Source organism: Corvus brachyrhynchos, unplaced genomic scaffold (assembly GCF_000691975.1).
Source record: "Corvus brachyrhynchos isolate BGI_N302 unplaced genomic scaffold, ASM69197v1 scaffold136, whole genome shotgun sequence".
Taxonomy (NCBI): domain Eukaryota; kingdom Metazoa; phylum Chordata; class Aves; order Passeriformes; family Corvidae; genus Corvus; species Corvus brachyrhynchos.
The window spans coordinates 4,370,616-4,397,929 of record NW_008239080.1 but is presented as its reverse complement, the minus strand read 5'-3'; the positions used below and the strand labels follow the sequence as shown (position 1 = coordinate 4,397,929).

Sequence of the window (27,314 nt, the reverse complement as noted above, 5' to 3'; positions counted from 1 at the left end):
TAAAATCTCTTGCTACAGAAGACGTGGGTCTCAGTTCTGGCTTTTGATGCTGTAATATCCATGAACACATAGTGCACGCAGCTTCTAGTGCCTAAAGCGTGGCAACAAGGACACCTGGCAACTTGCCATTAATTTTCAATTAGGTACTTGCAACCTTAAAGTTTGTGTAGGAAGAAGGAGGAGGATGGTAGTAAAACGTGCATCAGGGCTTTGAAGTAATATTGTTTGGTAGGTGGGTTTCATCAAGGTATCAGTGAGTCCAGGGGGTGGTCTGATAGCACGGTTCCAGTGAACAAAGGTAGACATTTCATACCTTGAGTGCTCCTTTTGGGTACAGTAGTTGCCACACTATGTGGGCAAGGGATTTTTTTTTTTAAGCTGTCTGTGTTATTAGCTAATTGCATGCCAATTGGTGCTGTTCCCCTCTTATGATGGAAAGTTTTTGTCAGTTATTGTTACTTACTGATTCTTCTGTAATAGTGCTGAGTCAGCCTTTCCCATTTGTTTTGACATCTAAGGTGCTGGTCGTCCGAATAACTTGTTCCTTTTGTTTACTATCCTACCAGAGTTTACTACTTGAAGAAATAAATGTAATATGGATATTTTTAATGGAGTCTGTTACAGTTGTTATGACTAGTGCTTGCTGTTGGTCATTTGGTGTGCATAAGCACAAGGTCCAGAGACCAAGTCTTGTGTTTTGAATGTTGCAATGCATCCCACATCATCCAGTCAATAACTAGATGTATAAAAGCTTTTAAAAGCACTAGACAGATTCAGCGAATTGGAAGCGATAGACACTATTCAGAAAGGTACTTCAGTGAAATGGAAGGAATTGTAGCATTTCTATGCTATCTTCAGCAGTTTCAGACTCACTTATTCGGGCAGGTCAATAAAGTAGATAGGTTATTCAACATCTGGGATTTTTTTTTTTCTTTTGTTGGGTTCCTTCAGGTTTTTGCCTTGCCTTGTTCCCAATTCAGGCAATTCTTTTTTGGTTAAATTTCTTTGTAGAAGTGTTTTATTTTTTTTGAAGTCCAACTGCTGAGGACTTTCATAAACCAGATTTATTTTTAAATTGACAATCGTTAAACATATAGAAGCTTCTATTTTATGTTACTAACTTTATAAGCTAAAATATGAAAGTCAAGTTTAAAAGGTAATTAAAGTGAAACCTAACATTTGCTTAGTAAAATAAATGATGTGGGAGTACTGTAAAGAGAGAACAAAATGTATGTAAAGGAAAATAAAGAAAAATAATAAAATATCAAGACAAATGTATCTAGAATATATCCAAATATGTAGATGAAAAATGAAACACTTTTGCATGCTGACGTTTAAAGGAGACTTAATTTAAAATGGCAGTCAAGAGTATGCTCAGACTGTCTGTCAGCTAAGTAACACGCAGGATGCTTGGTGGTAAATACAAATTGTAATCACCCCTGCCTGAGGTGGATTTTAGATAAGATGATAGAAACATGCGGATGCAGTTGGATATCTCCACTAAATTATTATTCTCTGCTGTGATTAAGCAAATAATACAACAGGAACTGAAGTAATTCTTTGCCTCTTTCACAGACAAACTAAGCAATGAAAAAGCTTAAAGATGTACAACATCTCTTGTCCAGTTTCTAGTCTTCCTTCCATTCTAAGATTAGTTTGGAAGGATATGCTTGTTTGAGATCTCAGTTTCTTTTCTTAGCAAGTGATCATTCTGGTTATTTACCTTTTAATTTTAGAAAGTCATTTAGAACTGTTAAAGGTGTGATGAAAATATGGTAAATGGGGAAAAGATAAAAATCTGCTGTGGCAGATTCTATAGCATATTTATTTCATACCAGATTTGTTGGGATTTGAGGCAATAAATTTAATAAATTTATAGCTTAATAAGCTAATTCAACAATGGAAGAAATTATTTTTTTAGGCTGAAAGACTCAGACTGTAAAAGAAAACAGTGTTGAGAGCATGACGAAATTTTGTCGTAAAAATGTGGGGGAAATTCTGGAAGTCATATTTGATTGTAGTGCTTTCTAACAGGGTTGTTTATAGTGTTGGATTGCTTAATGATGACAGGTGGTTGATGAGTTACTTTGTAATTGTTGCAGTGTTACTTCTGTCACTGTTGCTCCTGTTTTTGCAGTGGAGGGGCTGATAGAAGCAAATCAGTTTCAAAAGTGTAAGAGAAATGTATTTAGGGAACTGAGGAGAATGCTCTCTATACTTTAAGCTTTTCTTGATGGTGAGCTCTTCTTTTACCCAGACTCCTGTATGTTGCTGTGCTGCAGTCTCAGTTCGTGCCCTGATGCTCCAGGAGCCAGAGGGTGGGAGAAGTTTCACTGAGCCTGGCTGGGACTTGCTCCTTTGCCTCATTTATGAGCCCTCCTCACTGGTTCTGCATGCATAATACTTTTCATATTCTGTTGCTTCTGATTAGCTACCTAGTGGGAAAGCACTTGTGAGTTACTGAATGATGGGAGTAGAACTGGTATGTGCGCATCTGCCGGGAGCGTTGCCGAGGCACTGGCCATTAGGGCTCGAGGACACAGCTGTGTTCCAGTGGAGTAATACATTCTTCCTTTCAGGGGTTAGAATTGTCTTTGGAAATGAGTGAGCATGAAAATCTTAACTGTGATTTTACCTGTACCTCTGGCTATTTTTCGTGATGTTCATAGTGTTTTAAATGTAAAGTAAACCATTCAAAATTTATACACTTAAGGCATTGTGCAAGGGAAGATTTTTTTTTTCTTGCAGCAACTGTTTCTAACAGCCAGTTGTCTAGCTAAAGAAGCGTATCTTTCATCCTCAGTCCCACAGATTCTACACTTCTATGATAATTAATCTAGTAACGTTAGAAATAATTTTCTAAAATAGCTTGGTAGTGTATGAATTATGAAAAGAATCGCACAATGGTTTTTTGAACTAGGTAAAGCAAAATTTTATTTTCATGTGTTTTGCTGGCATAAACTTTCCATTTTAAAAATGATAGAAAGAATTCTTTTTGATTAGATTTTCTGGTAGTAGTATTTTTATGTAAACCCGCTGACTTTTTGATGCAAAATTTGGATAGAATTTACACTTGATCATAGGCTCATGCTCCAGAAATAAAGCTTTCAATAAAAATCCTCTTTAATTTTCTCTACTAGCTACTTAGGTGTCGTTGAAGGTGGCTGTGGCCACTGCATGTATAGTTGCTTTCACATTTACTTTACAGTGCTTTTAGTGTTCCGAATGGCTGCATGGTAGTCTTACAAAACTGTAGGTAATCTTTTTTTCTTCATCACATCACTGAAGACAGAGGTTAATTTCTGTCAGGAGGGATTTTTGTAGCAAGAGAAAATGTTCTTTTCCGGTTTTGCTACTTAACATTGGTTTTAATGAAGTGGTAATCACTGCTTTGGGAACAACAATATTTGAGTAACAAATATATAAATGTTCTCAAATCCAGAAGAAAGCTTGGGGTATGTTATTGTAAATGTTTTCAAAGCCTCTGCCACTTTAATGTTGGATGCAAAAGGTTTCTTGCATTTTCACAATATGTAGAACATGTTCTATTGCAGTGTCATTGACACTTGTTAATGAGTGTTCACCATAATTTTATCCTGTGGCTGTTACTCTTGTGCTCATGTAATGCTAATATGAAAAAAACCCTGTCATTGCAGGAAGGTGCTTTAAAGTACTGTATTGGGGCATTTGTAATTATTTCCTTATTGGAGTCACTGCATCTCTTGTAGTTTATCCTGTGTAGTATCAGATTGTTGTAACTACTTGGCATAATAATAAAAACAGATTATACAGTGCAGCATAGTACTTACTCCATTAGTTTACTTGTTTATTGACAGATTTGGAGCTTTAGAAACAATGTTGACTGCTGTAGGTGTTAGTTAGTGTATACGTAGATGCCCTGCATTGCTTGATAAAACAGGTCAATCTTTTTGGTGAGGAAGCTTTCAAATTATGACTTGCTGCTGAAGTGTATTACCTGCTTACTAAATGCATGTGATTTGGCCGAACTTTACTTCTTGCTGTCTGGTCAGTAGGACCTTGTGTAGTGGAGTGCTTTGTTGTGGTTAGTGTGTAGAAATTGGAAAGATACCATGCTCTGCAGAGACACAGTGCCATATCTCACCATTGTTTTCTTCTGAGCTGCCCTATGGGAGAAGGAAGAAAGACTGTCATGTTTGAAAATAAAACCCCAACAACCCAAAACCCCACAAACAAAAAAACCCTAAGAAACCCCACTCAAACAAAATGAAACATTGTTCGTGTCAAACCTGTAGTTTCTGTAAATTTGTGAAATGAAATAAAATAAATGGAATAAATAGGGTTGAAATTGTAACATAGCCTGTATATGTATCTGGCTAGGGTATTCCCAGTTGATTGCTAAAATAGAATTGTTCTGTTAATGTGTCTAACAAAAAAAACTCATGTGGGAGGAGGATGATGAAAGAAGGAGCGGGAAAGTATGTGTGTCCTTTTTCTGTTTCCAAAAGTTTTAACAGCCTTTTGTGTCAAAACTGATCTTTCAGACTATCCAGTATGCCAAATTAAGCCAGGCAGTCCAGCACTGCTCCTTTTTCCTTACCTGTAAGATCATATTTTTTATAGTTATCTCTCTCCACGTTGAGTATATGCTAAAGCAAAGTGTTTTGCTGACTTTTTTTCCATTCTGTTGTTTAGTTATACATTCTTATTAGTTAAGTCTCTGCTGCAGTAGTTGCACTTCTGTTGCATTGGAAAGAAGATCTAGAAAATAAAGAATTCATCTTTGAATACAATTAGTTAGGTAGACTTCTAGAAGGGCACCTAAACTTCTTCAAAACTGAGGTTTCCAAAAGGGTCCAGCTCAGAATTCTCATGTACTTGATTGAGATCAGATTTTCATATAAAATTTCTGTAATTTTTTGACTGTACTGATAGGTGAAAAATAATAGCAATGAAACCTTGCTGTCTAAAAATACTAGCTTGATATGAAGTACTTGGTGGTTGCTCTTTGAACAGAAATATAGTTCTTCTCAGTAGTATTGGTAGTAGTAGTATGGCAGGCTCTGGAACCTTCTCAGCTCCACTTTTGTTAGTGGAAGCTGACCTCACATTTTTACATTTAAAAAGAAGAGTCATGCTCACAGTGCACCTATCCAGGTCCACTTGTTCTTGATATCCTCTTCCTCTGGTGTCCTACCCCCTTGGGTTGGTCAAGGTTTAAACAAATTTTAGAAAGGAGTTTAGTTACCTTTGTTATACACACTCTGTAGAAGTGTGTGTAGAAGCACTCAGGTGCTGATAGAGTAGATTATATTAACCTAGCATGGAATTTCTTTTAAAAATAATTAGGGAGTTGATTTTTAGTTATGCAGAGGGCCTTACTAAGCCACAAGCATTTTTTAGTTTTTAAAATTCTAAAATACCTTAAGCATTCTTTATAAAGCACAACAGCCAAAAAATTTGCTGGTGTCTTAGGTGTTTTACAATTTGTAGCTTATTTTCTTATGGTATTTTTCTTGTCTTTCTATAGGGCTGAAAGACACACAGGAGTCTTCATGGATATAGTTGATACATTTAACCATTTAATTCCTACTGAACACTTAGATGATGCCCTATTTCTAGAATCCAACCTGGAGAATGAAGTCTGTGAGGATTTTAGTGCAAGTCAAAATGTCTTAGAGGATTCGCTGAAGAACATGCTCAGCGATAAGGATCCTATGCTAGGATCTGCAAGTGCCCAGTTCTGTTTGCCTGTTTTGGATAGCAATGACCCCAATTTCCAGATGCCTTGTTCTACAGGTAAATCTTACAATTTTTTAAGATTACAATTTAAAATACAGTTTAACTTGAGTACCAACCCTTTTTCATAATGTAGAAATAATAAACTGGGATCTCTGTTGCCTTGCTGCCCTTTGTAAGCATGAGCAGGTCTTTTTAGTTTTGTAGTGGAACAGTAGAGGAAGGTTCCTTATGTGGATCAGAAATAGCTTAGGCTTTGTCTCTCAATTATTCCCAATGAAAGTCAAGATTTGTTTAGATACTGTGCTTGATCACTGAAGTCTCTGGTTGGCTTAAAAAAATACTGTATTTCTGGATTAGCAGTAGGAGCAGGAGAGTTGGACAAATTACTGCTCTGATGCCAGGGTTATTCTGTTAGTGCTAGGCCTTCTGGTACTGAGCTGATTCTGAATTCTGGGTGCTTTGCTTTGGTTGGCTTCAAGACCCTGGAATGATAATAAAATTATTTTTTTACTGTTCGAAATACCTGATTTGAAAACAATTTAGAGCGAAGTTTTAAATATAAATAATCTCAGAAGTTTAGAAGATAAAAAAAAGGATGATCCAATCCCTAAAATTATTAATATTTATGAATATTTGGAATAATTACACTGAATTTGATGCAAGAGACAAAAATATACTCTGTTCGTAGCAGTGTTCTTTATTTGACTGGAAGTTTGAAAAATACAGTTTTTAGGCTCATTACTGAGAAGTGTTGTAGATTAATGCAGTTACATGATTATATCAATGTTTAATTTTTTTTTTAGTTAAGTGTTATGAACTGTTTCTGAAAATCTTGATAATTTCCTTATATAATATATATTTTACTAACAGACTAAATTCTCACCTTCACTAAATTAGGTGGTATTACATCATGGAAAACTGTAAATCAAAGATTATATTGATTAAGGCAAGGAAAAAGCAACCTATCAAGCCAAAAAAAAAAAAATTTGGGTTTTTTTCCTGCTGCAGTAGATTTTGAGTGTGGGTTTGTTTCCTGCTCTTTTTCTTATTGCTGCACGGGTGTTAGTTTTTGTTGAGGGTTTTTACAGGCCTGATCCAAAATGGTTACTCATCAATATGTTTTGCTCAGCTTTAGGGTTTATACTGCACATCATTCATCAAGAACTAAGCTTTTTATTAATACTAAGCTCTTTTTATGGTGAGTTACCTGATACCTGACTGTATGTGATGGATGCTGGTAGCAATTGACTGTATGTCCTTTAAACAGTTCAAGTGCATGCCTATAGGAAAACACATAGATAGACACGTCCATCCAGAAAATGCAGGTTTGGTAAGTTGAATTACAACTACATGTCTTGGGGAGAATAGTAACATAGAATCATAGAATGATGTGGTTTGCAAGGTGCCTCTAAAGGTCATATAGTCCAGCCTCTCTGCAATAAGCAGGGACATGTTCAACTAGACCAGGTTGCTCAGAGCCCTGTCCAATCCGACCTTGAAGGTTTCCAGGGGTGTGATATCTACCTCCTCTCTGGGCAACCTCTTCCAGTGTTTCACCACCCTCATTATAAAAAAGTTCTTCCTTACATCCAGTCTGATTCTAGTTTAAAACCATTACCCTTCTCTGTGTCGCTACAGGCCATACTAAAAAGTCTATTCATGTTTTTCTTATAAGCCCCTTCTAAGTATTAAAAGGCTGCAATGAGGTGTCCCCCTATTCTCCAGGCCAAACAACCCCAACTCTCCCAGCCTTTCTTCAAAGGACGGGTGCTCCAGCCCTCCAGTCATTTTTGTGGCCTCCTGTGGACTTGCTTCACCACGTCCATGTCTTGTTCCAAGTGTCTCAGTCAGCAGTACTAATATATGACAAATAGAAGGAGTATGACAGTAGATGTTTGTTGCCTATCTATTGATAGGCAGAACTATATCAGTACCAATAAAGCAGTCTCATGTTTGTTTATCTCTTGGCCTGAATCCAGACTGCAGGATTTAGATGGTTTCTTTAGTTAGGTGACGCTGTTGGTCAAACAAAGACCAAAGACAGAGCAGACCAAACTTGCTGAGCTTGCTCTGTAATTGCCACTGAGTAATAGAATGGGGTTAGAGTAATAGAATGGGGTTATCTTTTTAGCTTTGATTGAATGATTACATATTTAGAGAAGAGAACAAGATTCTTTGCAGGTGATCCTGGTTATGGCTTTGAGCACATGTAGACGTAACTCTATGACTCTCACAACTCTCACGGGCTGGATAGGGTAGAGGTGAAATTATGCTGAAATCCTTATAAAATGTGTTTGTGTAGGGTGATTGCTAAACTATAAAGATGTAGTTAGGTTGCTGGTTTATGAACCTAGACTGAGGATATTGCTGGTCTTACAACACACAGTTAAGAAGTTCTGTTACCTCTCTGAATCAAGGTGCAAACTATCCACATCTTACTCACTGCAGCTCATAGGAAGTTTGCAGTTATGGAGGGCTCTTCCTGTCCTGAAGTAGGTATTAGCAGAAAGACCTCATGTTGATAGTAGAAATTGATATAATTGTTCTCCTTGCCAGTTAAAGGACAGAATTTGACAAAATCAAACTTTGGAGAAATAAATGAAATCTAAATTCATGAAGCAATTAGAAGTGCCCCAGGTCATGTTTTAGGTGCCTCTCTGCTTCTTTTCGTCAGTTTGATCAGGTGGCTGTTCTTCCAATCTGTGCATGGCCAATGCAGAAAATTAGATTGTGTAGAGCAGCTCTTGGCCATCTTAAATGTTTGAGTGGTGTGAGTGGGTGTGGAAGCATGCTCTTGGGGTTGTGTTGATTTTTTTTTTTACCTTATTGAACAATTCATTGATGAGAAGTGGAAACTCTGAAGTTTAGAATATGACCTAACTCAAAGAGCAACACACTTATTTCAACTTTGAATGGTACCCTGGTGATAGGTTTTCTGTTTTGTTCTGTTCTTGCTGGAAGACATGCTGGAAGCTTATCCACCTGTGAGCACAGCAGGTCATACTGGTCACATGCCAGTGAGCTAAGCAACTTAACATTCATACTAAATTGCTACTTCTTAGCTATCACAAACTCTGTAGCTTTTCAGGATGTCATTTACTGGGGTAGTTTGATTTATTATACATATAATACAGGGAATGGAATTATAATTGCATATCATCTGGAGACATTTCTAGATTTCATATTAAAATCAAACTTTTAACTAATTTAGTTTATGGGTATGTTTATTAGATCAGGTACTTACTATAAATGATGAAGACTGATGCTGTAAGAATATACAAATGTGGTAGGTACATGTTTTTAATTGCCCTTTTTTTCCTGTCCCTCTGGATTGCTTCTGGGTGTTTCCATCAAGTGCCATCTGCTTTTCCTGATTTTAGCCTGTGTTTTCATGAGTGTTGTTAAAAGCAGCATTACTTCTGCTAAAATCATGATCACCTACTGAATCTTTGGAGTCAAACCAATTTTTCTGACTACAAATACTCTTTTCTTTAGCTAGTGTGATGTCTGGCTGTATTAGGCATTTCAGCCTCTTTTCACTAAAGCCAAATGTACATGTATTTTTCTTCCTACATTTGAAGTAATTTGGAATGTAACTTTGAGATTCCAGCCCAAAATTTGGTCTTCAGTTGTTCTTACCTCTTTATTGCCTTCCTTCCTCTGAGCTGTCCATGTGAACAGTTACACAGTGTTTTATGACCAGTAACTTTTCTGTATAAAATTTAATTTTACTGTATTGGTATTGAGAATCTGGAGAATGCTTATTTTGTGCCTTTTTCTGTTTGTAGGTGGCAAAATACCTGTGTTCCCCAGCTTAGGTCCTCCTGAAGTATTTAGTTATTTATGCCTTTGGATCAGTTTCATGGGTGGAGAGAGATTGGATCTGTACTGATTTGCAAAGCAATTTAGATTAGCTCTATGATTTGTAAATATGTGAAGACTCCCTTCTTAATAAAAGTAATTAATTTACATTAAAGTACTTGGTTTGGTGCAGTGTTTTTACTTTGTTGTTGAAATTTGTGCTTTACTGCTCCTTATTTCCAGAGTAATGGGCTTGTGTCACTAAAGAACCACAAATCAGTAGGCTTGTGATGTAGCTCCATCTTTATAATAAAATGGGTATGCGGTCCTCTGTCAAGATACATGCTGTATTAAGTTTATTAATCCTAGTTGATTTTTGTATGTCTTTATTCTAAAGACTGTAAAAATACCTCTTTACAACACAGACATTAATGGAGAAAGGGAGCAAATGTTTAGTTAATATTTCATGTTACTTACTATGATTCTTTTTTGCACTGGGGAGTCAGCTCAAGGTACTTGCAGGCCAATTCTCAGTTCATGGGGTTACAGGCAAACTTTAGTAAAACAGTTGGAATTTGATGTTTACTTATGTAAGTTATGTCATCAGTCATGCAATTTCTCTTAAAAATACATATTTTTTTAACAAAAAGTATTTTTAATCCTGTTTCTTGAATATATGCATCACAAATGTCAATAAGGGAAAGGTTTTTCATAGAAAGTATACCATCTTCGTTTACAATCTTGAGACTTACTGACAAAATATCGCTATATATGTTTTGTTGCTTCACTGGAGTTTATTGGCTCTTCTGCAGGCTTACCTAGGTGTGTTAGTTACTGCTTTAGAATGTAACTGTTCTTTTCATTGAAGCATAATGTTATGTCTTTATGTTGTTATTCACATATAACATAGTAGAAATTCTAAAATGTTCAACCATTTCCATATAATCTGTGATGCTTATATGGAAATTGCTGTGGACTTGCACATCCCTGCCCTTAGTGTGATTCAGCTGGACATAGCATTTTACAACAGTGCAAAGCAGGAACAACAGTGATGTTCTGTTCGATGTGCTTACCTAAGCAAAAGAAATCCAGGGCTAGCATCTACAGGAAAGAAATTTACTTCTACACTTGAGACTAACCTTGGTCAGTGTGTCAAGAAACTGAGTATTTCTGTCTTAGTTGTGGCTGAAAATAATCAAGGGAGGTCTTACATTAATAAAGATTTATAAATGTCACAGTTTTTGATGATGTATTTAGGGGTGTTTTCTTCTCCTTACCTCCTCTTTCACCAGAAAGTAAGGCTTATTTTCTTCAGTTTTACATTGCTGAAGAATTAAAAAATGGTCATGGTTTTGTTTTAGCATAGGGAAAACATTGCTTTAAATTTGCAAGTAGACTGTTTTTACTGTGTGTTATTCTGTTACGGTATAACATATATAAAAATGAGTCAGTAGTACAACACAGTTGTTTGGAAATTTAGATACTTTATAAGTAATGGAGAAACTCAAAATAGTAAGGTGAAGGTCAGTGGTGCCTTTTCAAGTATAAATATGTTGAATGTGACTCACATTTTTCTGATTTGCAGTCTGTTCAATTGTACACTGGTGTACAATTCTTCCTATTCAGATATGTTTTTTCTTTATTTTTTCCTTTTTTATTTTTTCCTATTTTATTTTTCTAATTTCTATACTTATTGCTGAGATAATCTTTAGATATTTGTTACTAAGATGATCTCTTTTTGTTTAGTGCTTTCTGATTTTGCTTTTGTTGGTTTACTTTTCCTAAGGTTGTTTCTTTACGTCCACTTCTCCTTCATAATTTATTTTCCTAGTCTTCTTTGTATCTATTGCTGTTCTCTGCCACTTTCTCTCTTCCCAGCAGGGTCTGTGTGTGGAATGCTCCTCATCGGGGGGCCTCATGAGGCTGTCTGTACTAGCTGAGTTGTAGCTCAGGTGGTTTGAAATTAGCAAGATTCTGTGCTTCAAATTCCTCTGTAAAATTAAAGCTACAGCACAGAGTCTTGTAAGTATGAAAATACTTTAATATTTCAAACTGAATGTGTCCCTTCTGTTATTAATAAAGGAGAGTGTAAAAATTCATTAACTTGAGCAAGAACATTGTAAAGCCCAAGGCTCTAATGTCAGCCCTTAAATATACTCCAGAGTTGTTTCAGAAGCTGTCCTAGTAGTTGTTATTTTTCATGTTGTCTTCAATAGCTTAGTAGTTTAGTTCTACACAGAAGGAGCAGAAGTGGATCTGAGTCTCTTTTGTCACAGTCTGTTCCCAAAAACCAATTTCGTGTTTTGTAGAAACACTATGAAAACACAAATACCAAAGTGCAGAGCTGCTGGGAGGATATAATCTTTGAGAACACGAGATTGGGCAGCTGGAGTTAGGGTGAGGGTCCATCTCATTCAGGTTTCCATCTTGGACCGTGGCCGGTATTAGATATTTAAAGAGAAAATAATGTCTAATGGGGCAGTTACAATGTCATTTTTTTTTGCCAGTGTGTCCACTATGTAGCTTATAGCAAATAAGTGATTAAGGAACACGCTTGAGTGGAGTAAGACCAACTTTATCAGCCTGATGCACCTTGTGTATGATATCTGTATGTTTGTAAACACACACAGATGTAAAGGTGGTCCTGTGGATTGGAAAGTGGAAGTGCACGGTAATTTCCACAAACACTTTTCCTTGTAACTGATGTGTACCATGCAGTTACTAAAAATTACAGTTAAAATAAAATGAATGACCATAGATTGTTAGCTTAAGAAAGTCCAAGCTTTCAGCTCCTGGCAGCCATCTGATTACAGAGGTTCAGAATGCTGATTGCCTGGTGCCATGATCAGCCTTCCTTAAGAGGCCAATAAAAAACTTTCTAATATTTGAACTTCTAACAGCTTGCTTGGTTACTTTATTTTTTTAATTCTTCATGGCAGGTGATTGTAGATTGATAGACTTGGTTACTGTCAGTCTTTGGCTTCAGCAGTGTTTTACAGCTTCCAATTTTTGTTATTTTAAAAGTATGCTTTTTATCGTAGTGCCTTCACAAGGGCATTGGTTTTTTTTTTTAAGTTGCAGTAATATCAGACTTGAAAAGGACCAGGAATTGACAGATTTTCTGAGCTGGTCTAAAAATTCCAACAATTTTTAATTTAACTTCTTGCTTTTTTGACTTCTGTGATTGATGTATTTATTTATATCCATTATAAGTAAGCAATTCTTAGAAATTTGTAGCTATCTTATATGTGTTGTGTGAATTTTTCTTAAAAATTCTTCAAGGTAGGTGTCTTAATAGTGAAAAACAGGCATACTTGATTATTTGGAACCTCTGGTATATTTGTCAGACCTTCCTATGTGTTTTGTAAAATCACTTGGGTGTTTGGCTTGGTCTCACAAATTTTGCATCCCATGGGGACCAGCATTCACACATAGGAACTTTGGATAGGAGAGCCTACCACTGCAAGAACCTAACTTAGAGCAAGTGAGGAGAATGGCTGGTATAGTGACCTGACTGCCTCTTAGGAAACCTGTTTTCAAGAGCAGCCTCTGGGATCTTTCTCAGGTTAGTGGAGGGTAGGAATTCACCAAAGACAATGTTCCCCGTCTCTCCTGGGAGGTTACTGGTTGTTGCACCTAAAGCTCTTCCTAAAAGGCATTAAAGATGCAGATATGTGGTATGGGTGGGGCTGAGAGTTTTAAAATGGTATTCTGAGAGAAAACTGTGATTTTTGAACTCTGCGTTTCTGGATCAGCTCTTTCTGCTGTTTACCTTTCTTCACTTTTTCTTAGGTGGGAAGGGACAGTGAGGGGCAGCTGATCCTCTAAGACTGGGGACCTTCCTGTGGCAAAAAACCCCAATAAAAATGTGAGTCCACAAACAAGCTGTAAGGACTATCTACAGAAGTTTTAAGCTTTGGGTGATAGCTTCTACACTGAAACTACCTCACATGGGAATTTTCTGTCCTTCATTTCTTAATTTTTTTCCCCTGTTGTTTGATTTTAGATGGCCAATTTATTTATTTTTCATTGTGTCTTCCCCCGTCTTGCTCAGCATTATATCTCCAATGCTTTTTGACCATTTTAAGTTTTAGGCTTTTTCTTGTTTGTTTTTTTTTTACAGTTATTGGTCTTGATGATACTATGGATGGAGAAGGAGTTAAAGAGAGTGGTAATGACACCATTGATGACGATGAGCTTGCTTTACCTAATAGGAATTTGAGAAACCGTGCTGAAGAAGCATCAGTCACATCACCAAGGAAATCACCACGTTTAATGGCACAAGGTGATCGTAGATTGTGTTTGCACATTTGAAGTCAATTCAATCTTTAAAATCCCACCCCCAACAAATTATAAATTTAATTTGGTTGTGTGAATTCCAATATAGACACTTCCTTTTTTATACACTGCAGCTAGCACCTGGCATTCATAGGGTATGAGTCAGTTAGAATTCCTCTTTAATAAGTATTTAGTGTCTTCCTTATGGCTTATGGTCATTAAACTAATATTTCAGATTTTGATCCTTTTACCTACCAAAGATTAATAATGTGGTTCTTCAACAACAAAAGATGATGGAGTTGCAAAACAGCATTGGAATATTAGGTTAGCATGTCTCTTTCCAATTAAAGTTTTGATTCTATTAATTTTTATTTGCATATTCTCTTTTTGTTTTAAATTAGGTTATTATAATTGCAGTCAGAACATCTTTAATCTAAATATCTCAATATACTTAATAAATATTTTATTAAAATATTTTCATTGTTTGTAGTAACTAATTGATTATAGCTAGGGGTTTTCTAACTTGTGGAAGTGGAATTATTTACTGCTATGCTTTTTTCCCCCTGTAGAGCAGTTTGAGTTAGTAAGATAAAATTACTTAATATGGAGATCAGAATTTAAATAAGAGCCTGTGGTACAAAGCTGGTGATTATGCTGTTTAGAAAGGCACTGGAATGGTTGCTTATTTAGAAAATGTAAAAGTTGTCATCAGGTGAGAATGTGACTGGATCTCAGATTCGTAGACTGTTCTCTAAAACACTTTTAAACTTCAGTTATACTTCTAATCACAAAATAGCTTGTGCAATTTTTGTTTGAGGTAGAAAAGTAGAGTTGGTTTTGATTGTCTTTCTATCATCACTTGCATTTTGTTCATACTATTTAGAAATTCCATAACCTTTAGAATAATGAGATTTTACATCCAAACTATGTCAGTTTGAAATTGGAAATGCAAGTAATTTAGTTTTGGGGAGGTTTTTAAGTAAGTTTTAAGTTCTCTTTGTAGCCAGTAAGCTAAATTGGGGTAAGTCAGTTTTATTCTAGGTAAATCTTGTATTTGCAAAGAGAAGGAAGCAGAATAGCTAAGAGACTTTCTTTTTTCCTTCCTAGAACCAGTACGGAGTCTGCGGCAGAGCACGCTAGCCAAGCGTTCGAATGTTGCTCCTCCTGTTAATACCAAGAAATCTTCTGTAAAAAGTGGATCTGCTCCAAAAAATGGACAGAAACAAGACAGAAGTCCAGTTAAAGAGACAGATGTTGCTGCACGCTTGAAAACGGAGCAGCCTAGGGAGGTTAGGCGTAGTACAAGACTGTCAGGACAGGTAGAAGGAGCAGCAGCAGCAGTAACAGCATCTCAAAGTAAGACAAAATGTCTGCCTGGTCCTGAAGATGTGAAAGAAATAAAGTCTGAAACCCCTGAGCAGGCAAAAGTTGAAGAAACTTCCCAAGAGTTAAGTTGTGCTAATTTAACAGGACCCTGTTCTCCTTCTCCTGGGGAAACAAAGGAAATAGCAGAGGTTGCAACAAAGACTGATTCTGGGAGTGCTGAGTCTGTTTGTTCAGTATCTGCAGATACTGAAATGATTCCAGTTAAAAATGAAACAAGTGATGTGACTGATTCAATGGGCTTGGAAAATTCTTCAGAAGAAAAGACTGGTAATAAAGCAGAGGAATCAGAGAAGAAAACAGAAGAGCATAATAAAATTGAAGTAACTGGAAAAGATAATGATTCATCTAGTGCTTGCATGAATACAGATGAAATTTGTGAGACCTTTTCAACTTCTTCCAGCTCTGTGAAAGAGGGGGTTGATTGCAGTTTAGGTTCCCACAATGTGGAAGTTCCTGATGAAAATACATTGTCAGGAAAGGAATTTGTAACAGAGGCTGGAGGTGATGACAAGGGAGTGGAGAAAACTGAAGCTCTATCAGAGAAACTATTGGACAGTACAGACTGTGATAATAAAGACTTGAAAAGCAAAGAATTTACTTCTGCTGACCCTGGAAATAGCATTTTAGAAAGCACTGTTGTTGACCAGTCAAGCCAAAATGTGCAGCAGCAGATGAGCAGTGCTAAAGTAAAAGGCCCAGAGGCATCAAAATTTCAGGATGATGAGAAACAAATTGGTATTTCAACAAAATGTGAAAAGAATGTTAGGCCCCGGCATAGTAAATCTGTAGTACAGAATAAACAAAACCTGACTGCAGGTACTCGGCAGAAGTCAGGTACAGTGCAACAAGAAATGGTGCGGTCAAGAACGAGAGCTGGTGTTGCTGTTTCAGGCCTTCACGGTCCCTCTTCTGCAAATCTGAAGCGAAATGCGGATGAGCAAGAGAGTCATCAGCATCCAAATAATCCAGTTAAAATTAGGAAGAAACAATCTGATCTGGGTTTGAAAGCAAAGAGTAGCATTTCTGGGGTGACTGTAAAAAAGCAGACCAACACAAAGCTGAAGAAAATACCCCGAGTCCAGGCTTCTGGGCAAGCCCAGAGGTCATCAGTTCAAAAAGCAAGTGAGAAATCTCCTACTCATCAAAGCAGTTCTAAAGATACCCACCACTCTGTGCATTCATTGTCAGGCCATGTTTCACATCCTGGTCAGAAGCAAGCCAGCAAACACCAGCTTGCAACTGGGCTAAAAGCAAATAGCTCCACAAAGGAAGAGGGAGAGACTAAAGATCCCCCTGTTGTAGAACATCTGAAGGAGGATGATAAAGAAAAAAACAAGCCAAAAAGAAATGATAAGAATCTCCAACCTCGCCAGAGAAGAAGTAGCAAGAGTCTTTCACTTGATGAACCCCCCTTGTTCATTCCAGATAACATTTCAACTGTTAAAAGGGAAGGCTTGGAACATACCTCTGCTAGTGAAAGCAAACATATTTGGGTGCCCAGCAAGCAGTGTGGCTTTTGCAAAAAGCCACATGGCAACAGGTGTGTGTGGCAGTGTGTCTTAGCAATTTATTACTGGTCTTGGAAGATAATTTTTTTCCTTTCACCAAATGTTTCATGCTGCTCATGCCAAAACAGAAAGTCACAGTTTTGCAATAGAAGTCTGTATGTCATACAGTCAGTTAATTTCCTTTGCACTCATACACTTTTTTTGGTCATTTAAATGGAGCATTAGAAACTAGTTTGGCCCAAAAGTTTGAATAGAAATGTTTTATTGTATAAATACCTATTTTGATAAATGTATACTTCTTCTATGCTGTTCAATTATGCGCTTTAAACCTGACTTTTTTTCGTAGAAAAGAAATTAGATATCTGTGTTCCAGGTTGTCATTTCCTTCTTTCCAGAGACCTCTTACGTGGAAGGATCGCCATCAACCAAAAAAATCAAATAGTTGCTTACATGTGACTTTTATCTGGTACAGGTGCAATTCTAATACTAGAGATACTGAGGGCTTTTTCACTTTGTGTAATCACTGCAGTGAGGTTTCATGTAACAGTAATTAAGTAGTTGACAGGGAGGGGAGAAAGAAGAACTTGAAAAAGCCCCATTAAACTTCCATGTGGGCGTATCTGAAATTGCCTTTAAACTTAATAATGAGATTGCGTCCGAAGTTGATAATATCCCTCTGTGACAAAAGGTACTCTACACTGTAAGTGAGCTGAAAAAGACGGTAGGGTTTCACTCATGATCTCTCAGTCCAAGAATAAGAATGCCTTTATTACCCTTACTGTGTTTTAATATTGAAGTATTTTTTTTATTGCTGTTCTACCTGCTAACCTACCTTTTGTTTTTTTAATATCAAATTGAAGATATTTGTGATTAGTCGTTTGCTTATGTGAGAGAAAGTTTTAATAGTAATTTTTAGACACTGTGCTTTAGAACTCCATACATCAGAGTGAAATATAGAACAATTACCTTTGGCACCTGGGATTTTTTTGGCATTTGTTTGTATTTAAGAAGCCCTTCCGAGCTTTATTGACTCATTGTATCATGTTTGAAAAACAAATACATGAAAATTCATTTACTGTGCAGCTATAATAACTGCATCATTGTGGCCTACTAAAAGAATTTAATAGTAGCTTTGCTCTTCCTGGTTGCTGAGGATTGCCTGATTGAAGGGGTGCTCAAATTTAGTTCCATGCGGTTTTATTTAAAAAAAAAAAGAATTCCTTTTATTTTTAAGACTCTACCACGTGTGTCTTTGTAAGGGTGTTTAATTTTAAGCAGATTGCATTTCCTTAGTTTTTATCATCTTGGGCGTTACCACGACAGCAGAACGGTGTGGGTAGCCTGTATTTCAGTGAATTGTTTACGTCTCAAAAGGCTGCTTTCTGGATACAAAAATGCTTCTTTGAATATTTTTAAAGCAAAATATGATGTTTGGAATTTAAACTACTTGATAGCTGTTAAAAATGCAGCTTTGAGTTGAACTTGTCCTATATTCTTTCTGTTTTTGCTAATATTTTGAAGCATTCTATGGGTTTTCTTTTTTCAATGTCGTGTTAGAGTTCAGAAAGTCTTGATTTTTTTATTACTAAATGGATCTAACCAGTATGGGAAGATGTGGCAGTGACTCAACTAAATCTGCTTATTTTAGTTTATAACATCAAAGTAGCATTACAGGAGATACAGGGATACACAACAATATAGGATTCAACAAACCCAGTTTTTCATTGCCAGTTCTTACTGCTGCCAGAAGAATAATATAGTGTATGAATCACTAGCTGAGGTTGGATTGAGACAGCCCATGAGTTGCCACAGATGGTGATTAAGGGTATCCTCAGGTTTGTAATGTCAGTCTTAAGTGGTTTAGGGTTTTTGTTTTGGAAATGTGTTAATTTATATGTTTGCATTGCAAAGCTGTTGATACAACCTGCCCTTTCAGCAGAAGATAATCAGATTTGCTAAATGTAGAAAGATTCTTAGCACATAATCACAGAATTTTTGTATATAGAATGTGACTGAGACACAATAGTGGTATAAGGAAGCTTGCAGTATTGAGCCTCATGCCTAATAGCAGAAAATTTGACTGTCAGTGCATCACTTTTTATCATCACTAGTCTAAGTAATAAAGTTCTCATTTGTTCAAATTACTTTGTAGCTGTATGCTACAAATGACTTAAACCTTGTGGATTCACTTGCTTTCATTAAGATACAAGAGGGAGCAAAAGTTGTATCTCAAATGCTTTGGCATTTTGTCCTTGTTTAATTATTAGTGCAAGAAAAAGAAAACACTTTTAGTACAATGCAAAAGAGAAGAAGTGCAAGATGATTAATTTGAGTTCTGTCTCTTGGAAACAGATCAAAACCATCAACATTTATGGTAATGAAAAGGGGGTTTTAATTTGCTGTTTGGACTAATTTTCAAGGAATTTTTGTTTCCCTTTTGAAACCAGCTAGATGGTCACTCTTACCCTTTTTTCTCTGTTCATTGTATTAGAGAAAATGAGAAAGTGTAAGACACAAATGCTGTCAAATTACTGTTCAAGAAATATCAAAGGCAGAACTAAGATCTGAAACAACATTTGTATTTATATCTTGCTCTATAGTTATTTCAACTTTGGAAATTTTTGTCAATGCTGTGGTACAAATTGCTTATAGGAAAAGAAGTTAAACTGAAGTTGCAGCCCCAAACAGGGGAAATAATTTGCCAAGAGCTTTGCAGGATGTCATGTTAAAGTAACGTACTTAAAATTCAGGATGCAGAGTAGTAGTCACTTGAACCTTTTGTATTCCCTGTAACAAATGCAAAGTCACTAACTTGCTGTTATTGTAATACCAAGCTTGGAGAATTGATTCAGGTTGAAGATAATGTGTGGAAATCGTGTAGTCAGCTTTCTTTGTGTACAGAATTCCCAAAGGGTGATGCTTACATAGGCCTTACACAGACCCAGGGTAATTCTACTCTGCCTGCTAGAACAACGGTAGAAGAATGATACTTCAGTGTTGTTTTATTTCAGATCAGTGTGTGACGAATGGAGTCAATTTATATCTTGAGGAATACATGCAGTGATTTGCTGGCCACATGCAAAGTCAAAGTACGCTTACCTTGTACTGCAGATATAGTGGGTTTGTCTGGGAAAGGGGGAATCCTGTTTTATAAACATGAGATTTGCATGATCAAAGAAGTTTACAAGTTATACAACATCTTTCTTTGTAAGAGGCAATGCTTGCTTGCTTTCTGTTAATAGGTCATCATTTGGCACCTGAGCTTTGAACAATGACTTCATGCTCTCTTTTCCATTTGTCTTGAAGTTTATAAGCTGTAACCATCATAGCTGTTTTATATATATTTTTTTCATTACTCACAGAATGGGTTGTCTGTTTCGCTTTAGGACTGTCTCAGCCTGTTTGCTTGATGTATTGTGATGTACCTTTGCTACATAACTAAAAAAATAGCTCTTTCATATGAAAACTAAACCTTGTGTTTCTGCACAAGTCAGGTAATGACAATTTAACTTTCTGTAATTTTCAACACATCTGAAAGGGTATTTTTTCAGTGCAGGGTTTGAATTGTTGTTACTCATAGTATTGTTTTCAACATGTTTGACTTTGCCAGTGTTTTCCCATATTACTGTCACATGTTTTCTAATCAGCTAATAACAGAAATCATATGCAAAAATTTTCATTCATCTGTCTGCAGATGAAACATGTATGTGTATGGATACGCATATCACATCAAAAAATGTTAGGCTGAAGTTACTACTCAAATTCCTAATGAATCCAAGCAGTGTTGAAAATACTAAGCTTTGTCACAAACAATAGTTACTTTCCCAGAAGACAGATTAAAGGTCTTTAAAGATAGTTGAATTTTAAAAATAATATTTAATTTCTTGGCATAGTGCTAGAGGAAGATGGTAGCTCTGCAGACATTGAGAAATATAAGATTTCTTGTAACATCTGTCTGATGTAAGGGCTCGTGTTGTAAATTTCTCTGGTTTTCACCATAGATGTTCAAATTCTCTGCAGGCTGGAGGGCTGAACTGGTTCCTTGCTTGTACAAATAGACAAAACTTAACAGATATTTTTCAGATTGTCTCCCTTGTCAGTGGTCTGTCTTCTTTAACAAGAAGTTCGATCAATTTTGGATGAATAATTCATAAAAGACAACTTGAGATACTCTGTTTCTAAGCAAATGTTCTAGAAAGCATTATCACAAAGGAAGTTTGTAACTTTAATTTATTACTGGTGACTTCCTCTTGATTTCAACAGTTCCAAGTAAGATTTTTTTAATAGGCTGTGGGAGTTTGAGGATTCTCTTCTGCTGTTGTTTTGTGGGGGCTTTTTTCTGGTTTTGTTTTGTCGTTGCTTTGGATTTGATAATCCAGTTTGAGTGGTCAGACACAAACTGACCTCAGGCTTCACAGAAAAATTAAGTGATACAGGACTAGATTTTACTTAGGGTATTCCTTTCTCCCCACATTTCAACTATGCTTTAATATAGAGGAAAAGTTAGTAATGTTGTAGAAGGTAATTAGAAAGTGCTGGAGTTGATTTAGCAAAGGTATTCCTGGTCTCTTGCTTACACATAATTCTTACAAAATTTCTTCACAACTGTAGTACAGAAGAGTACTTTGGCTGATTGATGCAAACTGTTTTTACGTGTAATAAAGATTATTATTAGCTCATTTGTATTTTGAAAAAAGTGCTAATTGTCAGTAAATAATATTGGATCCGGGTTATCATACAGTTTGCACAGCCAATACAGAAGAGAGTGGTTCAGAAAGGAGCTTAAGGCTCCAAACTTGTAGCCATCCTTAAATTACAAACACATATTTTTTTTTTTTTTTTTTAGGGTGGTGGTGCCTGGCATCAGTGGATAGTATGCACCAAACAATTTGTTGTGAGAACATTCTTCACAAGGAACTGTAATTAGAATAATGATGGTGCCTTAGTTCTAGTAAATGTTCATTAAATAGTATGACTATGCTCAACTATAGATGATGCAAGATATCATCAGTTTACAGTAACGGATGATGCTTTTAAATTTTCTGCCTCTGTTACTGCTTTCCTCCACTTTGAAAAGCCTTGCAACATTAAAAACTGTCATGCTTGTCCACCCACAGCTGTGGAAAAACAGAATGACATTATAAACAAAACAACATTGTAATGTATAATTAACAAATGGAAGGACTCCACTGTGATTTTTATTTACAGTTACATAATTGTATTAGTAGGTTTTATACAGATTATATTACTATGCTGCAGTATTGGTAGGATTATTATTAATACCAGTAGCATTAAGGAATCAAGCAAATGGATACCATAAGTTGTCTAAAATAGTTATAAAAAATGAACATAAATATAAACTGCTTATAAATGCAGTTTATAAAGCATATGATGCTTATCCTGCAACATGCAATGTGTGTAGAATCAACTGGTAATGGAGCTTCCCTTAATGATTTTATATATGTATAAAATTTTTAGTGCAGATTTGTAATTAACGTTAGGAAATGTACTCATTTTTTTCAGGGTTTTGGGGAAGTTCAGTGCTTTAGGCTTTGCTGTCTGGCATATTTAATGAATTCATCTTTAGTTCAAAAAGCATAGGGTTGTTTGTCTTCCTGCTGCTTCGTTTTTGGAGAGGCTCCTGTAATATGAAAAGCAAAGAAAATTATGCTTTTAAGAAAGAGAAGAACCGTATATGGGATAAAATATGGGTTATTGAAATTTAGTACTTGGGCAATAAGTTTCCAGTGTCTCTTTTGTATGCTGCAAATTCCATGTAAAGAGATCTGCTGATAGTGAGTGAGATAGGTTTGTGGGGTTTTTTTCTAGAGGATCAGAACTTGAAAAATCATGTCACTTGTGTTAGACTTTGTCAAAAAGCAAACAAGTGGAACTGCTCATGTCTCTGTGCTCTGACAAGGTAGGGCAGATTTTTTTTGGTCATACACACATTTCAATTGAGTTTTATATCAAGCCATGCTACTTCACTGATGTGGAACATACACTCTGCTGAAGCTGCCATGCCATGAGTATCTTGTCCCTGCTTCAATGTTGGCCAGACTGTAGCATCAGTGCAGCAGAGAAACAGTTGTAATGTTAATGCAAATGTACAACAGATCTGTAGAAGATTGGTGAACAGTGCTATTAAGGGACAGAAATGGAGATGGGGGACTTGCTTTAAATACTGAAGTCTTAAAAAATGAACAGTGAGTTTACTCCTCTTAGATGAGTTTGGGGCTAGGGTGTTGTTTTGAATAGTTTGGCTTGGGATTTTTGTTTGGGGTTTTTTTGGGTTAAGATTTGAGTCCTGTTGTGGTATTTTTTCCAATTACTATGTACTACAAACATGAAGAATTCAAGAGAAGCAATTGCTTCCAAAATAAATTATTTTTCTGTGGCAATGCAACTTACATTATTAATTAATTTTAAAATGCTGATTACTGGCCTGGACTGAACTACTCTTGACAGCTCCTGATTTTTTTGTCTTTAGTTTTACTCATGTATAGCTTTACAGTGAAAAACTGTGTTATGAATAAGGTGGTTTCTGCTCATTTTACAGTAATGAATTTCTCTGTAAGCTTGCTGCTGTTACATAACTTGAATGTATGTAAGTTAATTTTAAAACATGGCCCATATATTTGGAAAATTAATTGTCCAAGCCTGAGTTTTTCATCTAACAAATGAATGTAGTTTAGTACAAATAACACACCAAAGAAACTCTTCTGATCATAAGAGAGATGGTGGCAGGATTGTGTTGAATATTTTGTCTATTTTTATGTTTCATCTATTACTTTCTGATTTCAAGGTGTCTCTTTTCATGCTGAGATGTGGACTACCAAGGGGATTCTTTAAAGGAATGACACAGTAGCATACTCTATGCAAAAGTCCCAATGAGCTATAGTACTGTCTGCTGTCACCTGTCAGTTATTTTTAAATTTTTCTTCAAAAAAAATTTTTATATTAAATTCCAATGAAAGCAAGTCTTTTATTGAATGTGGCATGATTTAATATTTTAAAACATATTTTTCTTTCTCTTTCAGCTTTGCATCTTTCAGTCCAGCCTTACAACATGGGTAAAAGTCCTGCACTTCAAATTTGAAGCTATCTGCAGTCAGAAACTTTGATGTTTTACTAGTCCAAGATATCAGAACCTCTTCAGTCAAAAATAACAACTGTACAAGAGGACATCCTTGATCCTTCAAATCAGGCTTCAGTTTTTCTTGACGCCCCTATTTAGTCTGAGCCTTGCCCATTACCCAATTATAATTGTTACAAATCGTAGTTGTTTTGTGTGCAGATGAGTGAAACAGACAAAGATGTAAAAGTGGCCTTATGGTAAAAAGGATTATTTATATTGCTGGTATCAAAATCAGTATGTTCTCTCCCAGCCTCAAAAGTTGCAGCCTTGCAGTTGACTAGTATGAAAAAAAAAAACCAATTAGTAGAAATAGTGAGTTTTTTTAAGCAGTCAGCACTAGTATTTTTATTACTATTTTGTATAACTAGGTTTAAACAAAGCATTGTAAACAATACATTCTGTTTTATACTACAGGCATCATGGACATTTCCTGATTCTCTTTGTAGTCTTGGTTTCTGAATCTTGAATTCTGAAGTTTTGTTGTGTGTGTTAAAATATAGTGTAATTGAAACCTTGTTGTGAAGACTGGGATGAAGCCAAATGAATCTTCCATCTTCAATAGTTTGCTTGAATGACGTCTCTCTTGGTGGTAGTTTTAGTGAAGAATGATCTCTTCTGAGCCGAATTCATTGTAGGTTTTTTGACTTTTAAAATTTTTATTATTTATTTGATAGACCTGAAAATAAAGATCTAAGACTGGATACCTATCCTAGTGCCTTACTTATACACCATCTCTATTACCCTCTTAATATGTGTGAGCTAAGGTGAAAAATTCCATGTGCTGTCGGTTTAAAGCTGAGGATGTGCAGCATCTTGTGTATTTTAGTTTCATCTCTTCAACAAGTATCTCTTTTCTAAATATTAATCAAAAGTTTATTTTGGTTACTAAATGCTGCAGTCCATCTTCCTCATTTAACAAATTGGTCTCTGATGCCTGAATTTACAAACTGAGGAAAAAAATACATATATTTTTAATAAAAATTCAATTAATGGAAGTTGTGGCTTCATGATGGTGTATTCTTGGTTTCCTTTTATTTTTGAACAACAGGCATTAGTTCCTTAGGACACCAAAACACCTTTTAAGCATGATGCTATACTGTATGCGTTGACCTTATTTCAGCTTTTGCAGAAAATCTTACACGGGGAATTTTTGTAACCAGTTTCAGTGTTCCCAGAGCTTTACTAGTATTTTATTGCAGTGCTACAAGATGTGTCCTATGTAAAGCACCCGCTGTGTGGGCCCTTGCAGTTGTGAAATAAACACTCATATTTCCTGCCTTTGCATGTTTGGCTCTAGGCTCTTGGAAAGGAGCAGTCAGCTTTGTGTAGAAGTCCTATCGCTTCTTTCTTGTTTTTCTGTTGTGTTTATAAATGCTATGGTATTACTCTGCTGAGACCATCAGAAGTAATTGCCCCCTAACATTACCTTTCTTGTTTTGCACTTTGCTGGAACATGAACCTGAAAAGACTGAGATACTGACAAAATATGAAGGAACCTCTGCCTTCCTAATTAAAATTATGAAGTAGATGAACAGTTATTGTTTGGTAGTGACAATTAATACTATTAATGTACTTGCAGCTCAGAAAAAGAAAATTAAAAATGAGAAAATATTTTTCTTCCCAAACTAGTTTAAAAACCAGTTTCTTCAAATCTGTCAAACATCATCTTAGGCTTTTTCTTAATCTGATGGACCTTTAAAACTTCTCAGATTCATTTTGCATCAAAACAGTATTTTCTTCAGCAGAATGTAGTATTTTGAGTAGGGAAGGACAGAACATAAAGACAGATTTTTCTTCTGTTCTCTTGTCTCAAATGTCTGCTCTTAATAAGGATTTTCATCTCTTTGAGATACCAGTAGTTTTTGAATACAATACTTGCATCAAGCCACCTGGAACATTCATTTACAGTTCTGGAGAATGAGGGTTGTTCTAAGCACATCCTGTAATTATATGGTTTTCCAAAGTAGGTAAGTCAGCAGATAGCAGATCCTAGCCTGAGTAGGGGCATGCATATGTTAGGAATCATTTGCTTAGAATCATCTTATGGAAGAGATCTATAAGGTATTAGATTAAATAAATAGGGTTTTCAGGTCACTGTACTTAGCTTGTTAAATGTATTGCTGAAACAACCAGGTTTTCCTGAATTACTTTTTAAGTCAGGTTTGTCTTCTGTTAAATTCAAAACCTAGAAATTCAGTAAATAATTTTTCAGTATTAACAAAGAACTTGCACTTTCCTTAATACACTTGCAGTCTTTCTGGATTTTCATCATCCAGACTATATGTAAAAGTACATATCTTGAACATAGTTTATGTAAGTATAAAACAAAATGAAAAGAAGAAAGAAATAAAAATTAAACAAAAAACCCAACAAGCAAACAAAAATGCACACACAAACCAACAACAACCAGCCCCAGCCCCCCCTCCCCCCCCCTTCCAAAATATAAAAGGGGAAAGAGAATGTAAGTGGATATTGCGAGAGATCTTCCTACATCATTTGAAAGCTGTTCCTTGTTGCCAGGTTCAGTATTTGAAAAAAATAATTCCTACCATGTAAGTCTCCTGAAGTAGACTTTTTTAGCCTGTGGAACTTTAAAATTCCACATTCCCAAATACTTGGACTAGAAATTGTACCTATCGGTGCAATTTGGTATTCATAATACCTGATGAAGTTTTCAAAATGCTTCCACTAAATGGTCAGAAATTATGCTTTTAGATTAGACCAGGTGATCTTTACAATGCTTTGAAAATACTGTCTGTACCTAAAGTTGATTCTGTTTTTAAAATAATGCAGTTAAGTGACTTGTGAGTTGAAGGGTATCCTTTAAATATAGTCATTTTGGTGTTTGAAACATTCCTTAAATAACTATTAGCTCTGGATAAAATAGCTGAGTAGCACAAAAGTGTGTACCTTGTTTAAAAGAAAACAGTCACTGCAAGCTGACAGGTGGTTTTGGAAGCCAAACTCCTGGCCCCATATTCACCAGTAAAGAGAATGAAAAACAACTTTCTAGAAATAATTTAGTAATAGTGGTCTAAGGAATGAGGTTTAAAGTAGCAACTAATTTAGACTAGGTTGATACGCCTGTACCCATTGTGTTTGTCAAAACATTTAAAGACCTCATACTGCTGTGGAAGATTGCAGCTGCTGCTGTGTTTGTGATGAATGATGACAATCATATTTGTAGGAAAGTGAAGGTAATATTTTGCAAGAAAATTCTCAGGTCTTTTCAAACAAGTTTACTGTTTCTGAGCATTTTTTGGTTTTCTTTTTTAACATTCATAAGAACTTTAATAGTAGTCTGAAAAGAAAGTTGGTAGGATTTAGAAGCAAATTAGACGAACAGTGAGGTTTTGATAGTCTCTTGGACTACTGTAAAAAGCAAAAAGGCCAAAAAAATACCTCTCAGGAGGATCATACCATGTCGTAAGGCTGGAGATGGATGTAAAGCACCAAAGAAAATCGCTTGCTAGGTAAGAACA

General features: G+C 35.9%; 1 protein-coding gene across 2 annotated transcripts in view; it reads left to right on the top strand.

Annotated features, from left to right (window-relative positions):
• The first annotated feature begins 5,503 nt into the window (after positions 1–5,503).
• PHF3 (PHD finger protein 3) overlaps positions 5,504–27,314 on the top strand; it is a 37,605-nt gene continuing 15,794 nt past the window's right edge. The window contains exons 1-4 of one of the 2 annotated variants that reach the window (XM_017739232.1): positions 5,505–5,778; positions 13,315–13,390; positions 13,646–13,807; positions 14,908–16,726. In XM_017739232.1, coding sequence (XP_017594721.1) covers positions 13,666–13,807; positions 14,908–16,726 — 1,961 coding nt within the window. In that variant the 5' untranslated portion in view covers positions 5,505–5,778; positions 13,315–13,390; positions 13,646–13,665. Of the gene's footprint in view, positions 5,779–13,314; positions 13,391–13,645; positions 13,808–14,907; positions 16,727–27,314 lie in introns of both variants that reach the window. The other variant, XM_017739231.1, reaches the window with a different exon arrangement.